The 22844-nt window shown below is 43.3% G+C and overlaps 1 protein-coding gene across 4 annotated transcripts in view; it reads left to right on the top strand.

The window, feature by feature from the left end:
- Positions 1-22629, top strand: part of ECPAS (Ecm29 proteasome adaptor and scaffold) — a 90320-nt gene extending 67691 nt beyond the window's left edge. For 3 of the 4 annotated variants that reach the window (XM_032478176.1, XM_032478174.1, XM_032478173.1), the window contains 21 exons: positions 746-863; positions 1144-1311; positions 3436-3515; positions 4112-4217; positions 4974-5021; positions 5782-5903; positions 7231-7381; positions 9138-9203; positions 10428-10517; positions 11620-11686; positions 12252-12343; positions 12423-12489; positions 12720-12911; positions 13488-13696; positions 14558-14601; positions 14698-14890; positions 16406-16544; positions 18468-18573; positions 18781-18869; positions 20856-20927; positions 22346-22485. In XM_032478176.1, the coding sequence (XP_032334067.1) occupies positions 746-863; positions 1144-1311; positions 3436-3515; positions 4112-4217; positions 4974-5021; positions 5782-5903; positions 7231-7381; positions 9138-9203; positions 10428-10517; positions 11620-11686; positions 12252-12343; positions 12423-12489; positions 12720-12911; positions 13488-13696; positions 14558-14601; positions 14698-14890; positions 16406-16544; positions 18468-18573; positions 18781-18869; positions 20856-20927; positions 22346-22485 (2359 nt within the window). Of the gene's footprint in view, positions 1-745; positions 864-1143; positions 1312-3435; positions 3516-4111; positions 4218-4973; positions 5022-5781; positions 5904-7230; positions 7382-9137; positions 9204-10427; positions 10518-11619; positions 11687-12251; positions 12344-12422; positions 12490-12719; positions 12912-13487; positions 13697-14557; positions 14602-14697; positions 14891-16405; positions 16545-18467; positions 18574-18780; positions 18870-20855; positions 20928-22345 lie in introns of all 4 variants that reach the window. The other variant, XM_032478172.1, reaches the window with a different exon arrangement.
- Positions 22630-22844: the final 215 nt, after the last annotated feature.

Here is a 22844-nt window from a genome sequence, read left to right as displayed (position 1 = left end):
GCCAGTGGCTCCCACCACACCTAGTTTTTTGTAGGGCAGCTCTGCTTGGTGCTTTGGAGTCCACCCACTTGGCATTTCAGGTTAATTCCTAGGGCCTTGATTCCATGGTGGTTCTGCTGCTGCCTTTGCTCTGAAAGCCCTCCGGTGAGGCTGCAGCTGCCGGGGCCTTGCCGGGGCGTCCGCCAGCCCCTCTCAGTGCGTCTCCGGCCTCTGTTCTCTCCGTCATGTTCTCTGAAGCTCCCTGTTTTCACGTCGGAAGTTGTGTTTGTTCCACTTACTCTCCCTCTAGACTCCTTCTGGGTTTTAAAAAGTGCTCACTTTTCACAAAAATCCTGCAAATGATCAGGTGTTTGAGCGAATGTAGTTTGTTCAGCGGGGAGTTAACAGGACTCAGAGGAGGCGTGGGGAAGACAGGTGTCTTCAGACAGCTCGCGGGATCCTGAGAGAGAGGGGTGCGCAGCGCACTGACGGCCTGTCCCGCTGCCCCCGACGGGCCGAGGGCTCCACCTCCTGGGCCTCGCGGGGGCTTTGGGTCACTCAGTAGCCATGGCTGACACCTGAATTGGGAGGCTTTTTATATTTTCCTCATCCTGGTCCTCCACCTCTGTGCTAAAGAGATCACTCAGTACTGGAAACTTAGTGAAAACATAACTTTAAAATGTTCTAGTAATATTGCTGATGTAATTCTTACTAGTCTGGAGGTGGAGAAATACATCCCCGCATACTTTGTGTTTTTTGTTTCAAGCCAGGGCCTCTCTACCTACAAGGAGCTTTGTTCCCTGGCGAGTGATCTTAGTCAGCCAGACCTGGTGTATAAGTTTATGAATCTAGCCAACCACCATGCAATGTGGAACTCCAGGAAGGTGAGTTGCTGTCATTGGACAGTGTGTTTTCTTCTTCCCTCCAGATCAGAACTGCTACATTGGCAGACAGTGACAGTGGATACGCAGTGTGTTTTGTAAACATCTGTGATTAGAGAGAGCCAGACGGGCTCATTGCTGCCGTGATTGACTCGTAAAGCTGGACCCCCAAATAAATCAGGCTGTATTCAGGACAAGGCTGGGAGGGAGAATTTCGTGATACTTCATGTGTTCATATTTTACTGCAGCAGATGTATCTGAGCCACTGCATCTTATTTTTCAGGGTGCTGCTTTTGGTTTTAATGTAATTGCTACCAGAGCTGGAGAACAGCTGGCTCCTTTCCTGCCCCAGCTGGTCCCTCGTCTTTATCGGTATCAGTTTGATCCCAACCTTGGCATTCGGCAGGCCATGACAAGCATTTGGAATGCGCTGGTCACTGACAAATCAACGGCAAGTGTCTGTGAGCCCTTGTCCAAGGTTACAGCCGGGATGTGGGCCTGTGCTCGCCTTCCTTTCTACGCTGTGTCCTTATTTGTTTAAACCAATAGGCTTTCTTTTATCCCTTGCTTTCTTCCTCCTTTCTAGGTATCAGAGGTGCTCATGGCAACATTTATTGAGATTTCAGAAACGGAAACCATCTAATGTCCGTTGGGTGGATGGTTAAGGAAATGGCAGGAGACCCACACACGTGGAGCACCGTGTGTCCGCAGGCACTCCTGACGCACCGGAGAGCAGGGCATGGCTCCTGCCTTCAAGGAGTTCACTTAGTTGAGGAGGTAGAGAAGGAGACAGGCTGTGGCCATATCTGGTTTTCTCTCATCCGGCTGCTTCTCATAGTCTCCTCCACTTGTAGAGGTTAGGATTTCTCAGGGCCTCCCTCTGAGCACCCGTTACTCTCTCTGCTTTCTCTTCCCAGATGAGCTCATAGTTCCAGGGCTCGAAAATGTCTTCTCTACTGTGGTGGTTCTCGGTCTTGTGCTCCTGGCCCAGGCACGACTTGTGCTCCAGGTCTCCCTGGCTCGCACGTCTCACTGCCCGCTTGACGTTGTCCCTGGATGTTGTTTCAAGATGCCGTAGACTTGACGTGTCCAGAACAGGCCTTCACAAAGCACCCTCCCCTCGCCCTCCTCAGGGTTCGTCTGTTTCCCCCAGCCAGGAAACTGGGTGTCATCCTTGATTGTCATCTGTCTTACCCGCACCCTTAATTTAATACAGTAGCAAATTCTGTTGATTCTGCTTCCAAAGTATTTATTGAATGTACTCTCTTTTTTTCCCTAATTCTTCCCTGAGGAACAGGTTGTCATCTTTCTCTTCCCTTTGCCTTCCTTTATTTGATTACCAGCAGTAAAAGTGTTTTTTAAAATTCAAATTGGACTGCATTTTGGGTTAAAATCCTTCAGTGGCTTCCTAGGTCACTCTCAGCAAATCCCGTGACCCTTATCGTGTCTTCCCACCCCTGAGCACGGTGCAGCCCTTCCTCTCTCTCTCGTCTGCTGCTGGGCTGTGTGTGTTCCTGGGCGTGTTGGAGGGCCCTGGATGGTTCCACTTGGGGGGTTGGGTGAGTTTCATGTGCTCTAGGCGAGTACATGGTACCGCAGGATCAGTCAAGATCCAACAGGCCAGTGGCTTTATGGATCCGAGTTCAGGGCCCAGGCCTGGGCTCTTGAGATGTGAGCGTCATTTTTGTGTGAGCAGAAGGTGGTCCCCAGATGTGGAAGAGGTCACGATGGAGAATGTTTAGAGATGTGGATATAGAAAGGCATCAGTTTCTTAAATCTTAGGGGGAGTTATTCACCTCCCTCTCTTGGTTTTCTTACATGTAAGTGAAGATTACAAGACCTCTCTTACTTTGGAGAGTGAAAGTGGAAAAGTCATAAGTTCTGAAGTTCTTTGGATCAGCTTTATAAAAAGTGAATCTCCTGTCGGTGTGTCATTATTACCAAGTTGTTAAGTGTGTTTCAGAACTAAACAGACTTAAAATGTTAATTTCATCCTTTGTTCTGAACAAATACTCCCTTATGTGCCAGACATGGTGCAAGGTGCCAGGGATGCACAGACGAGTGAGGCACTGCCCCTGCCCTGCAGGTCTCAGTGTGATGGAGCAGGACGGTTACTGTGCCGTCTGATACAGCGCCCTTAAGAGGGCGCCATGGGAACACAGGAGAGTGGGCCAGTCTTGTCTGCGAAGGCGGTGCCTGGTTTGAGTCTTGGACGAGTAGGGCTTAGCCAGGCAAGCAGGAGATGGGAGAGGTAGAGGTGTGTGTGCCAAGGAATGGAGCGCAGACAGGACACGGGGCCTGGGGAGACGGGTGGGCCACAGAGGGCTTCGGAACCTTGCCGGGGTCAGCGGACTTCACGCTCACGCCCTGAGGAAAATAAGGGGATCAAGTCTGCATCTGAGGGTGATCGTTTGGGCAGCTTCTAGCAGCTAAGGTGGGGAGAGAGTTGTGGGCTGAGAGGCCCAGAGAGACACGCAGGCTGTTACGCACAGAAACACAGTTTGTGTGGCTGAGATGAGTAGTTTGATTGCTGATGGATTTTGCATTCTCAGTTTTATTGTTTTGCTCTCATTAGGTAGATAAGTATTTGAAGGAAATTCTTCAAGATTTGGTTAAGAATCTTACCAGCAATATGTGGCGAGTTCGAGAATCCAGGTACTGTTTTTGGAAATATAAAACTAGTCAAATACAACTGAATTTTTTTCCCCTTCAGATGTCCAAGTTTTCTGCTTTGTGCAAAAGGAGTAAGTTAAAGCCACTAAAAAGCATACTTCTGGTTGGGTTAGACAGTTAATGATATTTAAGCTCTAGTCAGTGGTTTTCCTACGTTGTGTTAGTCTTTGTAAGTATGAGATTAAAGAAGTAGAAGATTGCTTGTTAAGTTATATATTTATATGCTCCCATAACTTTGTAGGGCAGCATTTATTTATACATATATAGTTTATGTTTATTCAGTGCCTGCTATGTGCTTGGCAGTGTGCTAGGCCCTGGAGGTACGCTGGTGAGTAAAAAATGAAGTATCATCTCAAAGAGATTATGTAGTTGTGGGAAGCTGACATTTGATGACTGTAAGTGCAGTATGCCGGGGGTGTATTTGAAGTACCAAAGAGAGAATAGCATTGTTGTCTTGGGGTGAGGGGTTTGGACCAGAAACATAGGCGAACCTGTATTCTTATTTGATACGAATGTTTCATAGTAAAATGTTGAGCTTTCTTGATCATATATTTGAAACTAAATTGTTTTATTTTCAGCTGCTTAGCTCTGAATGATTTATTGAGAGGAAGACCCCTAGATGATATCATCGATAAACTTCCAGAAATTTGGGAGACTCTGTTTAGAGTACAAGATGATATAAAGGTACTATATAAATAAATCTGCATTTATTCGTAGAATAGCTTAAACTGGAATTGTTAAAATATATATGTTACATATTTCAAAATTCAATATCTGGACAATTTTTTAAAAGACCACAGTTTTACTCCAGTCTTCATGTGTCTGTGAAGTGGCAAGGTTAGGAATGTTTAGATCTGAATTGAATAGACTTTTTTTTTTTTAAAGGGTAGCTACCGCTTGCTTTTCTTTCAGTAGAGACCTTGTGATGCTGTTGATTAGAAATAATCCACTTTGAAATAATCCACTTAGAAATAATCTACTTTGGTCAGTTTGAAAAGTTGGATCAGTCATTTCGAAATAACATAACCAGTTTCCCTGAATTTTGCCTTGGCAATTTAAATTTTACGTATTTTGATCTTACCGTTAAATTAGGCACTTTTAATTTTTTGCTTTATTCATCGGAGATTATTTTTTTTAAGTCTTTCAGAATCTTCACATAGATCTTTATACATTTGTTTTTTATGGTACGTTTAGTTTCTAAAGTGTTATACTTAATAGCTATCTTTTTGTAAGGTCAAAATAGGTTGTATCTAATTAAAGAAATGATAATATAGCATGATGGGCAGAAAACCTAATGAAACACCATTTTTTTTTTAACCTGGTAATGAAAGTAACACTTTTCACTAATTTGTATAGAATTGGAGGCCGTTAAATACACACTTTGGGGTAGATGAGAAGGAAACTCTGACTTGTATGATGTTATATGTTTCTTATTTCTAGGAATCTGTACGAAAAGCAGCAGAACTAGCTCTGAAAACTCTGAGCAAGGTGAAAATTCTTAACTTTATATTGGGGTGAAGTGGGGCAGGCTTCTATGTGACAATGATAATGACTTTGTCATATAAAGTGGCGTTAGTTGCAGTGTAATTGGCTTCATGTTACGGCTCCCTGTTCTTAGCAATGAGTGGGAAACTACTTGCTATTCCATCCGAATACGGGTGTTTTTAGCCAAGTGTGTCTCTGGTTTCTTTAAATGGTGAGCCTTTCTGGGCCTTTATCTGAGCTGTGACTTCCTCTTGACCCTGAAGAACGTATCACATTTCGATCAGGCAGCCTCCGTTCTCTTTGCTATTGCTGTGTTTACGTGTTCATCTGCCTTTCGGATTCATAAGGCTGGCAAGCTTTTTGAAGCTAGTTTCCCACTTGAACGCGATTCTGTGGCGCGTCAGGTGTGGCTGATGTATTCTAGCTGCGTGAAGCTCTTGACAGTGACGATGATAATGCCATGAGCCTTCTTCAAAGTGCTTTCGTAAACACTGTCTCAGTTCATCTTCAGCTGTTTCCTATTTCACAAATGAGAAGACCAGAGCTTAGGGAGTGAAGTGCATCACCGGATTTTCTGTTCAGTTATCAGCAGGCGTAGGGCTCAATCCCAGATCCCATCCTTCTTTTTCTCTCTGTAGTATCGTGGAAAGTAGGTTCGCTTACTCTGTCCTGTGGATGTGGGAGGTAGGGAGTGTTTTGTCAGATGATTGCTCCCTTGGGTGAGAGGTCAGTCTCACTGATCCCCATGCTCTTTGTATGCAAGGTCTGTGTGAAAATGTGTGACCCTGCCAAAGGAGCCGCCGGCCAGAGAACCATCGCTGTCCTTCTGCCTTGCCTTCTGGACAAAGGAATGATGAGCCCTGTGACGGAAGTCCGAGCCCTCAGGTTTGAATCAGCTGATGAAATGACCGTATTCATTCTCAGCAGAAACTGGGTTCCTGTGAATGTTAGATCCTTGAAAGTACAGAGAAACGAGTTGAGGCGACCCCATCGGGGTGACCCAAGAGCATTTGTGAGAAGTTGTGAGCCAGAACATCTTTGCAGACGCATTCTCACGGGAACCTTGCTCTCGTCCAGCGTCCTGCCCCTCTGCCTCACCCCTGAGTGAAGTGTGGTGTCTGCTTGTCACTGGCCTCTGCCCCCAGGAGAACGTCTCCCTGTTCTGTTATGCCACAGGCCCTTGGCGCTTGCGGCTGGTTGTACCGCATAGTGATATTTCATAAACCCACTAAGTCTAAGATAAACTGTTCACCGCCTGCAGCGATGAGAGGAATGATAAAGTTAGGGTATCACCGTCTTGCGGGTCCTCAGTAAGGTAGTCCAGGTAGCGCTCATTCGTGGCTCCTGAACCCACTGGTGAAAGGCTGACAGGGAACGTTATAGTGGACGGTGCACGCCGAGCAGACTTGAACCTGCTGATCACTCCTAACAGCATAAAAAGAGATAAGCAGACATGTTCATCTTAGTGTGATGGGAGAGGACATGTACAGACCACCTATATGAGATTCTCACTTAAAAAAAAAATGAACTGAACTTAATTTAGCCTGCAGATCTGTACAGAGGCACATGGTAAGCGATACCATCAGAACACAATCATTGAGGACAAATAAATGATAAGGAAAAAGCAGGAGGGAAGGCACTGTTAAAAATGATTCAAGAAATGCAGTAAATTGCAGTGTGTGCATGGACTCTGGATTCAGTTCCAGTAAACCAGCTCTTAAAGACATTTGTGAAACAATCAGGGAAATTTGGCTATTAGATGATATGAAAAAATTTCTTAATTTTTTTTTAGCTGTGAAGTGGTATTTTGATTACAATAAAGACTCCTGTCCTGGGCTCTCAGTGGTACACGCAGAAGTTTGGTTAGGGAACATGCTTCGGAATGCTGAAAGGCAGGGGAAAAATTACATGTATGGTCGCTGTGTATGGTGGATGTATGAGAGAGACAGAATTGGCCAAAGGTTGCTAATTGTTGAACTGGAGAATGTATCGAATTTCACTTATGTTTTGCTCTACTTTTATGTATGTGTGAAAATTTCTGGAGTAAAAAGTAAAAACCAAAGAACAACACAGGGCTAAGACCAGGTTCTGTAACGAAGTAAGCGTGTTCCTTAATGCAATAAACTTAGTGCAGAATGTCCTTATGGTTAGGTTTGTAGGGCTTCCTACTTTTGTTAAGAGGACTCAGCAGTTGTGTTTTGTGTGTCTGTAGCATCAACACCCTTGTGAAGATCAGCAAAAGTGCAGGAGCCATGTTGAAACCACATGCACCAAAACTCATCCCAGCTCTTCTAGAATCCTTAAGTGTATTGGAACCCCAGGTTCTCAATTATTTGAGCCTCCGAGCTACAGACCAAGAAAAGGTGAGTTGACAACACAGGCCTGTGGGTAACCCTCATGAAGGGAGAGCCCCGTTCAGGTATTGGACAGTGTCCTTCCAGTGTCCATAGTCCGACTCCATGACGCCAGTGATACTTTGACCACTCTTGAAACAGCTCATCTCCTATAACCACATGCGGTGGTTTTTTTTTTTTTTTAGGGAGAGGTGGGTAGGGAGAGGGCTCATACACTGTTATGTGAAGTGAATGAAAAATGACGCTTCCATTCAAAAAATACATTAAGACATTTATTTAACACATTTTTTTGGATACATGTTCAGTTTTTAGGGGTTGGGTCTGCACCCCCAGTGTCCTTCCATGGACCACTTCTGTCCTACAAGCCAAGAGGATTTGTATTTAGACTTTGGTATAGTCCAAAATTATTCTGTTTTTAGGTATACTGTAGTTCCCTCGTCTCTGATCAGAGTTGCTTTTTTAAAAAGTACAGATGAAACATTTATTGTGAAAAATTAAAACAACACAGAAGTGTGTAAAGTAATCCCCTAGGAGTCCCCTCTCCCCTACCAGCACAGAATCATTTCTTGAGGAGTCCCTACTGTCAGCAGTTTCCTGTGTCTTTTTTCAAATTCTTTTGTACGTCGTCATAGGCTACAAAACCAAACAAACATTGATTTAAAAACAGAATCAGACTATGAACATTGTTCTGCAACTTGACTTTTGTTTTTAACAATGTATCATGTGTATGTATAGGTCGAGTTCATTCTTTTCAGTGCATGCACAGTGTTCTGCAGTGAGGTGATTTTGAACTTTAGTGGGAGAGATTTTGTGGCATCAAAAGTGCGGAATATTCTGTTTTCTCCACATCTTTGCCAACATTGAATCACATCAGTCTGATAAGCAAGAACGTCATTATTCCCATGTACACTTTCCTCTTATTAGTGTTGTCGACTGTCTTTTCATATTGTGTCAGCTCTTTACGTTTCTTCTGTGAAATGTATGTCTTTATTCTGTGTCTATTTTTGTACTTGTTCATGTCTTCACGTGTCTTTGTTAGGACTGTCAAGCCCCTGTCATATGATGGTGAAGGTTTCCTCTCACTTCACTGTCTTGACTTTTAACTTGCCTGAACTATTCCATTCTAATCACTTCCCTCTTTTCCCTTTGCCTCTACTATTGCTGTTTCTTCTCCATTCGTCATTCTTCCCTCTTTCAGCAGTGGTCTCGCCCCTTCCTAGGTCCCCACCTACTAGGTGGTTGAGAACTGGGAAACAAATTCTAGTCCAAACTTTGCAGCCCTGGGCAAGCCACTTCTGTCTGCCTCACTTTTCTCATTTATTATGTCGGGGTGGTGTCAGCCTCTCCTTCATGACATGAAGGCCCTTTGCAAAGGTAAAGCAATGCATTTATGAAAATTTTTATTGCTGAGACACAATTTTTAATTGCATCTTAGAAGGTTATTTAGTCTGTGTCTTTATTTGGTGGAGAAGCTGACGCCCCAGAGGCCGGATGGCTTGCTCAGCGTTACACTCGGTTACTTTCTAAGCGCAGTTCATTTCAAACCCTTGTCTGAATTTCTCACCTGTGGTGAGATGCTGCCTCTGCAGGTAAACGGTTGAGTGAAGGACAACCAAAATTATTTAGACTTGTGTTTGAATTTGTTATATCTGTATATTATTTTTTTAAGAATATTCTTTGGTTTGGCAGTAAAGCCCAAATGGGAGTGTGTGGAGGTTCTTCTCGCTTGATTGATTTGCTGGGTGACTTGAATTTGTGTTCTCAGGCCGCGATGGATAGTGCTCGACTCAGCGCTGCCAAATCCTCTCCCATGATGGAAACAATCAACATGGTCAGTGCCTAATGCAGTGAGAGTGTTTAAGTTTGTTTGCTCTACCTTCGAGTGTAATTGTTCAAAGTCTTCAGATTACAGTCAATGAAACAGAGATTTAAGGGACGAGTTAGGCAGGTGTTGTGACTCCAGTTTTTTCTTAGTAGAGTTCGTTTTTCTTCTTCTGTATTACTAAATGGAACATATACTTTCCCAAGTACCAGAGTCCATTAGTCCCGATTTGTGCTACACAGGAAAACAATATATTAAAAGATCTCCCTATAAATCTCTATCTGTGTATCTTTTGGCCTGCCTATTTGGAAAGGCTCAGCTGTTTGTCTCTGCCTGAGCATGGTCTTGGGAGGGCCTAGGAAGGCGTCAGTTGGAGGTGTTCAATGACGTAGGAGCATAAAACGTAGAGAAAGAAGTGAGCAGTATCGATAGATTGTTTGGTTAAAGGAAGGGGGTTTGCAGAAAGAAAAGAGCTGCTTGGCACCGAGATTCTAAGTTCTAACGTTCCTAGAGTCACGGACAAGGGGCTGAGGTCTTCACAGCCCACGCTGCTGTGCGTGCCCTGGGGAGGTCCCCGAGAGCTTGGGCACTGCTGGAAATTGTTTCGCTAGGCAGGTCACAAGGCTGGGCAAGAGAAGAAGAAATTCTTTTAGTGCTTACTGGGGGACTGTTACCAAAATTTGGTCTAAGGATGTTATGTCTTAGTTGGGTTTATGGAGGGAAAAGAAAGCTTAAAGAAATAGGAGTAGCCAGCAGACACCTTATAGATGAGCTCATTGGTAATAGAATATGTGTCATTACATTTTCAAAAACAGAGTACGGCCAATTCAGCTAGGAAGCCATCTGTGACAGGAAGGTTAGACAGGGTGGGCCGCTGGGGCAGGCCGGTTTTCGTCTAGGTCTCTTGCACTATACATGGGTCAACAGAGAGGAAGCAGGCCCAGAGAGATCCTTTCTTCTTGGGGAATCATTATTTATTTTCTCCTTTGTAAATCAGTGCTTTTTATTATGTTTGTTTTGTTTTCAATGTTGAACCACTGATGAATGGTTTTCCTGTTTTGTAGTACAGTGGTGGTTTTAATATTGAAATCAGAGCAAAATCAGACCAGCAGTTTTTCAACTGCATGTCAGAACCGGTTGGTGCATAGTTGACATGGCCAGTTTTTAACTGAAGATGTGGTACTGACTGAATTATTTGCTGAGGTTAACTTGATATTTATTCTCTTCCCAAAGTGCCTGCAATATCTGGATGTGTCGGTGCTGGGTGAGCTAGTTCCTAGATTATGTGAACTGATCAGAAGTGGTGTAGGTCTTGGAACTAAGGTAAGCAAGTGTATTTTTCACAAGAGGAATTTGCATCCTCATTAGTTTGGGCTGTGAAAATATAACAGCCATCGTGTGTGGAATTCATTTTTTTCTTAAAACCTAATACTACTTTACATTAACCATTTTGTTTCTGTGGTGGCATTAATAACTTAAAACATGTAATAACTTAAAACATTCATTCAGAATATAAAACGTGACCTATTCAGTAAATATTGTCCAATTTTTTTAAGTGGAATCATTTCTGTTCCCTGGTTGGCATGGACTTGCCCTCTGGGTCCTTGTTCATAATCAGTTTTTAATGGAAAAGCTCACCCAGTTATCACGGCATGGTTGTTTTAGGTGGCGACTGGCATTTTCCACAGAGGAATCAGCAGGTGTTTGGATGGAAAATGTCTTCCTCTCCAAGATCTTTCAAGGATCTAATCCTACCCCCCACACTTTAAAAACAAAAAACTCACATTTTTTTTCTCCTGACAAAATTAACACCTGCTTATATTTAAAAATTTTAGCATTTATAGGTCAGGAGAAAGTTAAAAATTGTCCATAGGTTTACCACCCAGAGGTCATTGCTATTAATATTTCAAAATGTTTCCTCCTGGTCTCTTCCTGTGCATGCGTTTCCTGCAGTGTCCTCTCTAATGCCCACACGGTACTCTGTGACATCATTTATTTTAACCCATCAAGGAACATCTGGTTTGTTTTCACCTTTTTTGATCCTAAACAAAGCAAGCACTGTGTTGAATGTCTTTGGACACATCTGATGCCACTTCCTTTGGTGAAATTTCTAGAACTGGAGATGTTGGAACGCGGGTGGACAAACTGACACGTTGCCCTCCCGAAAGCTCGTACCGGTTTCTTCCTGACCTGCGGTGTATGAGAACAGGGTGCCCATGCAGTAGGACCTCCTGCTGGAGGTCTGGAAGAAAATCCGTGTGTTAATAGTTTGAGAGTTTACTCTTTCTCAATTGAATCGTGGAGGGGCTATGTTAGGCTTTGTGTATTTCTTGTCTTTAAATCTTTGACTCCTAAAACAAAGGGTGTGATAGACATTGAACATTGTGACCATCAAATTCTGACTCTTGCCTTTGTAACCCTGTAGGGAGGCTGTGCCAGTGTCATTGTGTCACTAACTACTCAGTGTCCCCAGGACCTGACACCTTACTCAGGTGAGTTTGTCAGAACCACACGGGGTGAAAATTCTGTGTGGCCATGTCCTGTGTGACAAGGCTTTAAAAGGAAAAATAATAATCGCTCAGACATGCTTGTGGTACTGCGTACTTTTTCCTCCCTCAAACTCCCCCACCTCTGCCTTTATCTCTGTTTGTAGGAGGTACAGATGATTAAGTTTAGCAAGTGTTCACTGTTTTATAAGTGCTTGCTCCTTAGTGGTACAAGGAGGTGGAAGTATGTGCTCTCCCGTAGGATTTGTTTATTATCATTTAGAGCTAATTTTACATTAGTATTTTTCTCTTAGATTGACTTCTGCATGGGGTTGATGAACTTTATGTATCTAGCTCTCATTTTTGCATCTTTCCCCGCAGTATTCTAGACACAGATTAATTTTTAATTTTACATCAGGCAAATGGATAGGACAGATGTTACACATGAGGGTTCTAGACTACCATGGAATAAGCCTGATGTTAATTACAGGCTTCAGTTTGTTTTGGTCCGGGGAACAGAGCAGGGCATTTGGTCAACCACTATCAGATTTTTCTCCTTTGTTTCTGCTAGGTAAACTTATGAGTGCTTTGCTTAGTGGCCTGACAGATCGGAACAGTGTAATTCAGAAATCCTGTGCGTTTGCCATGGGCCACTTAGTTCGGGTGAGATTAATTTCTTATTTAGTTTAGTAACTACACCCTGATAGTTACAGAGAAGTGACCAGGGTTGTTTCTCTTTCAGACCTCGCGGGATAGCAGCACTGAGAAGCTCCTGCAGAAGCTCAATGGCTGGTATATGGAGAAGGAAGGTACCTTTCTTTTCCTATTTTATATTATTAATTTAGATGTAAACAACCTAATAAAACAATATGGGTCAAGCCTTACCCTTTCTGATTTTATGTGCTTTTCTGGGAACATTTCCATTTGATTTTCCTGGTGGTTTTGCTGTGGTGCAATTTTCACGAGTCTATTTAGATCAGTTGCGCTTGAAAACCAGGAAGTATGATGAAGATAATGGCTTTTTTCTGCTTCTCTTTAGAACCCATCTACAAGACCTCCTGTGCTCTGACTGTTCATGCCATCGGACGATACAGCCCCGACGTGCTGAAGAACCACGCCAAAGAAGTTCTGCCCTTGGCGTTTCTAGGCATGCATGAAATTGCTGACGAGGAGAAAGCAGAAAAAGAAGAATGTAACTTATGGACTGAAGTGTGGCAGGAAAATGTGCCTGGTTAGTGAACAGTGCTATGAATTAAACCTGTTTCTTAGGAACCACAGTTGGAATTTTTACTCTTTTTTTTTTAAATTCATAAACTTCTATAGTTAATTTCCCAGGACCTAACAGCTTGTGTCTCGTTGGGCTCTAAGCCTGTCCGACTTGCTGAGTTCTCCAGTTGGCGCACAGAGCTCTTTCCTTTCCTCCTGCCTCAGTGAGAGAATAGAAATTCCCCGAGCAAAGAAGAGCTTTCCTTATTTTAGTTGAGAGTGAATAGTGATTTTTTCCTAAATTCCCGTACAGTATTATTTCAGAGTTGGGCTTCCCAACTCTGCGTTTCACCTTGACACATATGAATGGATGACAGCCCTCCTGCGGACACACCCAAGTTCATAAAGTCCTGCTGCTGCAAAGACACCTCACAGCACCAGCCACTTTCTCCCTCTTTCAGACAGTGGTGTGTGGTGACCATCGAGAGTTACTGTTTTAAAACTGATGGTCACTGACTTTTATTCCAGACTTAGAAAAGAAAGATCAGTTAATTGTTTTGGTCACTTAGAAGTTGCTTTAATTTTGCTTTTCATAACCTAGGTTCCTTTGGTGGCATTCGGTTGTACCTGCAGGAGTTGATTACCATTACCCAGAAGGCTTTACAGTCTCCGTCCTGGAAGATGAAAGCGCAGGGTGCCGTTGCCATGGCATCCATTGCAAAACAGACCAGCTCCCTGGTGCCTCCGTATCTGGGGATGATGCTGACCGCACTCCTGCAAGGCCTAGCTGGAAGAACGTGGGCAGGAAAGGTAAGGGAACCACTCATGCCCAGTTAAATTTGAGGTATCCTTAAAGGATTATGACTTCATCTTACATTTTCATTTCCCTAAAAATTAGAATGTCATTTTGTGGGACATCAGATGGACTGTTTTTGTGATTGCTTTGTGCCTAGACTTCCTAGGCAGTGGGAAGCTTTGGGTAAACTTTGCCTGATTAAGTGTGATATTTCATCAGAGTATAACCCACACGTCCTTGAATACCGCAGAGTAATGCTGGAGGTCGATTTTTATTTGTCATGTTCAGCTTTCCAGGAGAAGTCGTAAACCAAGTGGTCCCCACTTTGTACCCGTTGACCTCATGAGCAGATCAGGACTGGGCTTGCGTGAATTGAGTAGCAGGACAAGCTGTGTCTAAACCCTGAGCCTGAGGATGTCCATCTCTGGGACCTCTGAATGAGTAACAGTCATTTTTATACTAGGGCGACAGTCGGTTACTCACAGTGACCACTCAGTGGGGAATACGAGATTGTGGCATCATAGACAAACGACCCGATGTTGTAGAAGTCGGTAGTGGCCAGTGCAGGCTGTAGACAAAGTGCTGGACTGGGAGTCAGACACAGGCCTCGTTCCACGGTTGACACTTCCACCCTGTGACCTCGGCGAGTCGGTTCTCTAGGCTTTAGGAAATGGAGAAGAAGACAGTTACCCTGCTTCCATGGTTTGGAGTAAAACTCTGTGGATGTGCTTGTTAAACAGCAAAGTGTGTTCAAGATGTGCTGACTCTGGTTAATTTGTGTTGTCATAATTATTAAATATGTCTAAGGTAATTGTAGTCAGGAATGTAATGACGCATGCGTGCCTAATAGTACCTCTTGTCTCTTCACCCTGCAGGAAGAGCTGTTGAAAGCCATTGCCTGTGTGGTGACAGCTTGCAGGTAAATGTTCTTTCAGTGAAGATGCCGTTTCTTAAACTGGACCTGGAAGCCGCGGCCTTTATTAACTGTTCTGGTGCTTTTGTGTGGATCCTGTAGTTCGGAGCTGGAAAAGCCTGTGCCCAACCAGCCCAGCACAAATGAGATTCTCCAAGCTGTTCTGAAGGAGTGCTGCAAAGAGAATCCCAAATACAAGATCGTAGCGATCAGCTGCGCGGCGGATGTCTTACAGGCCACCAAAGAAGACAGGTTCCAGGAGTTTGCTGACATTGTCATACCTCTCATCAAGAAGGTAATGACTGCCACATCCTTCCAGGTCTGGCTCATACCTTAAGATTCACATAGCTGAAAATAGCAGAAAATCCCAAAGTATCATGGCTTCAAACAAGACGGACTTTTGTCTCTCACATAATAGCCCAGGCTTGTTGCAGCTCCCAGCTCTGCCATCCCTAGAGTGTGGCCATTGTCCTCCTGGTCCATGGGGTATCTTCCCCCAGGCAGGTGATGGCAGAGGAGATGAGAAGGGACGAAGGGTCAGAGTTGGCCTGTCAGTTCTCTCTTGTGGAGAGTTCCTGGGAGCTGCTGCAGGGCACTTTTCACTTTTACCCCTTAGCCAGTGCTTAGCCAGTGCTTAGCCAGATGGCCATGCCTGGTTGCAGGGGAAGCTGAGAAAGCTGGTCTTCGTTCTGGGTATCCGCCTCCCCTCCATGTGAGAAGGGTGGACGTTTTTTGTTTTTGTTTTTGTTTTAAACAAAGCAGAAAGATGAGTTTATTTCGAGGGTTTCAACCTGCAAGCCAGGAAACTCAAGGCTGTGTACGTACAGGAGCGGTGAGTTCCCAAGGGTGAGGCTGGAGTGGACGAACAGGCTGCCGTGGCTGTAATAAGCTTGCCTTGCACGCATGGGCGCCAGCCCCCCAGTCATCCTCAAGTGAAGACAGGGAGCTTGGTGTGTCACTGTTGTCTGCCTCTGCCGCACACTGGGGGACTTGGATCAGAAAAAGACTTTGGTTTCATATAGAAAGTGAAGCAGTTGTCTTTAAGGGCTGGGGACTGGTTCAAAGAAAGAAGGGTATGGTTTACCTATTTATTTTTAGTTCTGGTGAAACACAAAATATTTTAAATAGCATTCTTACTCTGTTTGTTGTGCTGCTGCTAATATGAAGTTGTTTTCTTTTAGTAAAAAAGCTGTTTATATATTTCTTATATACGTAATGATAGTGTATAAATTTGGGAGACCTGTATTTTAAATGGATTATGTTACCAGCCAGCAGGACAAGTCACTTCTCAACCTCTTTCCATGTCTTATTAAGAAGAAGTTTAGAGGTGGAGGGTACAGCTCAGTGGCAGAGTGCCTGCTTAGCATGCACAGGGTCTTAGGTTCAATCCCCAGTACCTCCATTGAAATAAACAGATAGATCTAATTACCCACCCACCCAAAAAACAAACAAAACCCAGACAAGGAGTTTGGATTTAGATCATTACCGAGTTCTTCCTTCTTTAATTCTATGATTCTATTCTACTGCAAGTCTTTTTATGTTGTGCTCAAAATACTCTGTATATGGTATTTTTTTCACCTTTGCTTTCAGGTTCCTTTAGAGGATTTCCCAAACCAGTAAGTTACTGGAGAGATGTAGTATTCCTGTCACAAATTCTTTTTACAAGTAGGAGAACTCCTGGTAGAGAATTTAGCATTCGTTTCCTGGTTAGCATCTCCTGCTCTGGTCCCCTGATTGTTTTAATAGTATACCTATAACTTAGAAGAAAAAAAGATTAAAATTTGCTTTCCTTTTCCTTGACATGTCCTAGAACTCACCCGAAAGCACTGGAGTCCGGACAAACAAAAATGAAGATGAGAATGAGAAGGAAAAGGAGCTCCAGCTGGAGTCTGTGCTGGGCGCCTTCGAGAGCCTGGGCAAAGCCTGGCCCCGGAGCGCGGAGACCCAGCGTAAGCAGCGGGCCCTGTGCGGAGAAGCGCTGTAACCAGGGGTCCCTGTGAGAGCCAGGGTGTCCGTGTGACGAGTTATAGGCATCTATGACGGATGCACAGTGAGAGTTCCCCAGGGTAAACTGTGCTCCTGCGCTGGCGGGTCACCTCGTTGTCTGTGGTGGCAGTTGGCCAGGGCTGCCGTGACAGAGCATGCAGACTGGGGGGCTTCCACGACAGAAATATATGTTCTCTCAGTTCTAGAGACTCAGAGTCCGAGATCAAGGTATCAGCAGGGTTGGTTTCTTCTGAGACTTGTCTCCTTGGCCTGTAAACGGCCGTCTGTGTCTCTGTGTCCTCATATATTCTTGTGAGGACACCGGTCTCGTTGGACGAGGGCCCACCCTAATGATCTCTCTAAAAACCCTGTCTCCCAGCACAGTCACATTCAGAGGTGCTCGGACTTTAATGTGTGAATCTGTGGGACACGTTTCAGCCCCGAACAATCATGATGCATTTTAGATGGTTTGACTGTAAGAGTGATGCTGCATCCTGAGGGGTCCACAGAACTGAGTAGTGGGGTCTCTTCATCTCAAAATTAATGGCCTTGTCACCAAATCTTCAAGAAGCAAATGAAATCTCTATTTCACTGGGAAAAATCATAACTTTTGGAGAGATTTTCAGAATTGAATGTGTCTTTCCAAAGGATTAAGTAAATAAATAGTAAACCTTTACCAGCAGACGAGGCTATAGTTAGCAGGAGTCCTGTGATAGAGCCTTAAACTTGGGACAGTGCTGCTTTTGAGTTTGCCTCCTGTTGGTTCCTGCAGTGCATCCTCCCGAGCAGCTTAACATTCTTGAATGTTATGAAAAATATCGTGGACTGTCTGTGATTGGATGTATCTAAAGTCAGACTTAAGATTGTTTCTGAGCCTTGCCATTTTTTGTGTGAACTTCAAAAAGTGTATTTGCTCTGTCGGGGAACGGTTTTCCAACAGATCCAGATTCGTCAGTGGTCTTATTTCTTGGTGGTGTTTTATGAACTGCAGTGGAAGCCTACTTACTTGACTTGATTAGGACTACTACTTTATGCCTGATAGGTAGAAAAAGTTCAAGTAGGGAATTCTGTAAAAAGATGACACGTACACGAAGCAGTTTTAGTCCAAGGAACAGAAATACACACGTTTGCCGGTTGTCAAGGGGACGGGCCCAGGCCTTTGAGAATTTGTTCCACATTGGCCTCTCGTATACATCTCACTCATCGTGTATCATCTCCAGCTCCTGGTTTTGTTTCTTTTTAGTGGAGAAAGAAATTACGGTCTCTTTATGAAGCAGTTCAAGTGTAGAATTCTAGACTTTTACCCCCATCCATCTTTACATTTGTGAACTGGACTAAACTCTACAGCATTTAAAAAATAATTCCTTTGTTGAGTTTTATACTCCTGTTTCATCAGTTAGCGTAATTTTAAGTATATAATTATAATAACAAGTGCAGTTAGCATAACCGGTTTGGGAGAAAGCACTGTTGACTCATGTCAAGCCTACAACGTGCAGAGGCTTGTGGGTTCCAGAGAGGAGGCCTGGCCTCCAGGGTCTGCTTTCTTTGGCCGTCATTCAGGGTTTTTACAGGGAAAAGGGAGTGTGGTTAAGATTCTGTGTCAGTTCCTTAGAGAGGGCTATTGCCTTGAAAATGAACATTTATGGAGTTACATAGGTTGGGGGCGGTGTTTCTGATCAGAGAAACTTGTGGGAACTGGGCACAAAGTCACACTAAAGTGTTTTTGAGATCTCGTGGCAGTAACTAAAGGCATTTGTTGTTTTATTTTTCCCTCTCTCCCTCTCTGTCCCTGTCCCTCTGTCCCTCTCTGTTCCTGCCTCTCCCTGTGTCTCTATGTTCCCCTCACTTGCTCTGTCCTGCGCTGCCCCCTTCTTTCTCTCTTCCAGGTTGTTATCGTCAGGAACTGTGCAAACTGATGTGTGAACGGCTAAAACTCAGCACGTGGAAAGTGCAACTAGGGGTCCTGCAGTCAATGAATGCCTTTTTTCAGGGGTAATTTGCATCATAGTTCAGTCATTTACTTCCCCTTCCCCTGTCCTTAGCACTTTATATATAATCAATGGAATTATTTTAAATTTTAAAACTAAAAGCTAAAGTGACTTCATAAAGTAATATATACAGCCAAGTTGTTTGTGCCGGAAAGGTTTTGGAATGTTTCTTAATAACTAGCGTTTGTGTCTTGCTTTCTGATTTGTACAGATTAATGCTTTTAGAAGAAGAACATGCAGACCCTGAGGCTTTGGCTGAAATTCTCCGTGAAACTTGTAAATCAATCACATATTCTTTAGGTGAGTGCTGAACTGACATAGATAAGGAGTTTTAATTTTAAAGCTCAAGGAGTTAAGCTTCAGGTATTCCCTGCCTTGTGCTAGGAACTGAATTTATGGACCAACTACTGACCCTTCGTATTTAATATACTCGATATGTGCCCCCAGACTGGAACGTATTAATCTGGAACTGTTAATTTAGGATTTTAACACCTAGATCAGGAAAACCTTTGTGATAAGTATTTTTTTTTAAATTTGTATTTGGAAATAATTTCAAACTTATAATAATAGTACATATAATACTTATGTATGCTTTACCCAAAGTCATCTGTTAGCATTTTGCCCCATTTACTTTACTATTTGCACGTTATATACATACTTCTTCCTGAACCATTTGAAAGTGTATTGTTTACAACAGGCCCCTTTCCTCCTGAAGTCGTCAGTGTGCCTTCTTCCGCGTGACCATGGTACAGTCACCAACTTCAGATAGTGCCACACCGATGCAGTATGTGTAACCATTCCTATTCTGGGTTTTCAGTTGACTCGGTAGTGTTCTTTATATCATTTTTCCCTCCCCTCCATCCTCCATCAAGGAATCTAGTCCAGAATCACTCAGTGAATTCAGGTGTCATATGTCTGGTCTCCGTTTCCTCAGCCTTTCTGTGTCTTACATGACACTGACAATTCTGAAGACAAGCCCTGCCCTCTTCCCCGCCGCCCCCCAAACTAGAATGTTTCTCATTTGGTGTTTGCCTGGTGTTTCCTCGTGATTAGATCCAGGTGACGAGTTCCCAGCTGGGGGGCCCCGTTAGTGATGCTGTGGCCCCTCGCATCGGGAGGCACACAGTGTCCACCTGCCCTCACTGGCGATGTTAATTCTGATTACCTGGTCACGGTAGTCCTCAGCTTTCTCTGCCGTATAGTTGCTGTTTTTCCCCCTTCTGTCTGCTAAGCAGCCTGTGGGAACACACTTTAAGACCGTTCAGATAACCTCTCCTCTTCAGAACTGTGTCTGCTAAGCGGTCTGGGAGAAGGCACTGTAAGACCGTGTGGATAGACTGCTCCTCAGATGGCCTTCTCTAGACTTAGCACTGATGGGTTTCCCTGAACGGCTTTTACTAAGACGGTTTTCCAGCTCTGGCACGCCTTCCACGTTTCCCATTTACAGCTGGCATCCTCTCATCAGCAAGCACCCCCCCAACTCTATTTATCTATCATCCATAGTGATTCACGGATTCCTTTATTTCCCCATTGGTTTATCATTATTTTCCTTAATTAATTTATTGCTCGTATTGTCACAGATTGAGGCACTGGGAGCCCCTTCAGGCTGACTCCTGTGTCCTGGTGCCAGCTCACCATCATTCTTTTAAGCACTTGTGTACTTTGTGGCATAACAGGTTGTTACAAGCTCATCTTGTGCTTTCTTTGTCTCGGGTTTGGTTGTGTGTTAATTTTTTTGGTAGACAGTTACACTGTGAACTCGGTGCTATGTCTAAAGTAGACACCAAAGAAGCATATTTCAGCTGCAGTTCTTGGAGGTGACAGCGTGCTTTTTGGATAAAGGAACTGGCAGCTAAGAAACTAGTCTTTGCAGGGTCTCAGCCAGGTGTCTCTTAGTTGGCCTCACCTCTCGGTTGTGTAATGTTCTTTGATAAAATGAAGAGCTCATGCAAACGTAAAGACCTTTCTCAGGTATCCTTGAAGACGACTATGTGTTTGTGACAGTGTCTCTTGATTTCCAGCTTCTAAATACTGCCATTTGTTGTAGAGATTGGTATCGTTGGCTGACAGGTATTGTGTGTTTTACAGTAAGGAACATGGACATGTAACACATTTCAAGTGTTTGATGGTAACTTGCTAGGGGAAGCTTACTTAAGAACAGACGTATCTTTCCCTGAATTTATAATTTACAAACGTCTTTCTTTTGGGAACACTAACTTAATCTTGGAAGTTCTATTTGTAAGGCATATAAAACAAATAATGTGAATTATATGATTTTCTTCTTAGAAAATAAGACCTACTCATCTGTGAGAACAGAAGCTTTATCTGTGATAGAATTGCTGCTTAAAAAACTTGAAGGTGAGTTCTTGGTAGCTCTGAGTGGAGGACCAGAAGGCCCGGATACTTGATGGCCTATGTTTTAGGAATTTTTTAATTTTCTGGTTTTGTTTTTTAAGCATATACTCTAAAGTACAAATTCATACACTTGTACTTGGAAGTGGAAATATGCATAGCTAAAACCTTCCAGTTTTATTAAGTGTTAAATTTTACTCTTTTATTTTATACTCTTTAATGCATTGTGAAGCTATATTTATGTCAAAATAATAAAGTTTTGGTTTCCACCGTGTGTCTTGAGTTAATCTTGGTTGATCACAGCACGCGGTTGACAGTGGCATTTGTAGAGCTTATGGTACACATGTAAATAAACAGAATGATGCACTGAAAAGTGGAGTTGGGAAAACATTTAACAGTTATCTACCCGAGTCTTCAAATTTGATAGCAATTTTCTTAATCCTTTTTTTCTATTTCCCTTTTTTTTTTTAATCTTATTAAGAAACAGATTTCATCCAATGGTCTGTTGTATCAATGGTAAAAGAAGACGGCATTTTCTCTAGTGATGTATCTGTCAAGGATTTCAAAAGGCAGCTTCTTTTCTTTTTTCTTTTCCCTCCTTTTTACTGTTTTATCCCCATAGGTTAAGAACGGGGAAGATGGAACCGTTTTCTTTCGAGCTCTGTGTCCTTGCTGCCGCTGCTTCTGTCTCTGTCTTTGCTTCACAATCACAGCCCCTCTCTCAGGGCTCCATAAGCAGGCCTTTTAGATACAGTAACACTGCACACCTCATAATCCCTTTTTTCCCTGTTGAAATAAAAGAGCTGGGCACTTGTACATATCTCTGAATTCTCACAGATTGCCGGATATGTATAAATATTTTCTAGATGAGGAAAACGAGGCTAAATGGTGATGTAACTTGCTTGAAACCACATCACCAGAAAGTATCAGAACCTCATAAACAAGATTTAGGATCTGATATACTTTGAGTTTCTAAAATTTTGAGTATGTGTGTAGTTCTCCGATGCTTTTCTTAAAGAAAGGAGTCATAAAGTGTCATCGGTTCAGACCATCTGTACAGTTATGAGATTTGTCGAAGACTTTTTTTTTTTTTTTACCACGCATGGAGGTTTTCTGTGTCGCTGAGGTGCTCTTCTGTTACCGTGTGCCCTGCCGCGGTACCTCCAGCTTCCCACTTTGCTTCAGCCTCCCTCGTTCTGGTTGTCCCACCCGTCCCAGGGACAGAGGACAGAACTCCCTGATAGGCCCTCGGGTTATGGTCAGTAACCCGTGTTAAACCTGTGATCATTATATATAGAACTGTTACCAAGAGTTTGCTTTTGCATTTATTCTGGGGAGAGGATACGTGGAGGAAAAGCAGAAAGAACACTTTGGGGTTTCTGCTTGCTTGTTCTATAAGGATTCTTCTCTCTCTTTCCACTCAGAATCTAAACAGTGGGGAAGTTTGACATCCGAGTGCAGAGTGCTCCTGATCGAGTCTTTAGCAACCATGGAGACAGACAGCAGACCTGAGCTGCAGGAGAAAGCATCGTTACTGAAGAAGACACTTGAAAACCTGGAATAAATTAGAAGGGAAAAAAACAGACAAGTGCCATGTTCATTGGGGGTTGAAAAGGAGGTATTCTTCAAAAAACCAAGTGGGGAAAAGTAAAGATTAATCTGTAGCATGCATCATTCCTTAGCTGAAATAAAAAAAAAATGCCTTAAATTTTGTTCCTTATTAGCTTTATTTTACTTGGTGTTTTAAAAGTATCTGGGCTGAATGAGCTAAATGGAACCTTGGATATTTGAGAGATGGTTGTATGTGAAACTGACAGAAATAGCTGTTGAAAGAATTAAAGCTTGTCGTTAAAGGAACAAAGTTGCAGAGCGAGCTGCATAAAAATCTTAGAACTGCACCCAGACTAAAGTTATTTCAGGAAG

Source organism: Camelus ferus, chromosome 4 (genome assembly GCF_009834535.1).
Source record: "Camelus ferus isolate YT-003-E chromosome 4, BCGSAC_Cfer_1.0, whole genome shotgun sequence".
In the NCBI taxonomy this organism is placed as follows: Eukaryota; Metazoa; Chordata; class Mammalia; order Artiodactyla; family Camelidae; genus Camelus; species Camelus ferus.
This window is presented reverse-complemented; position numbering and strand designations above follow the sequence as displayed.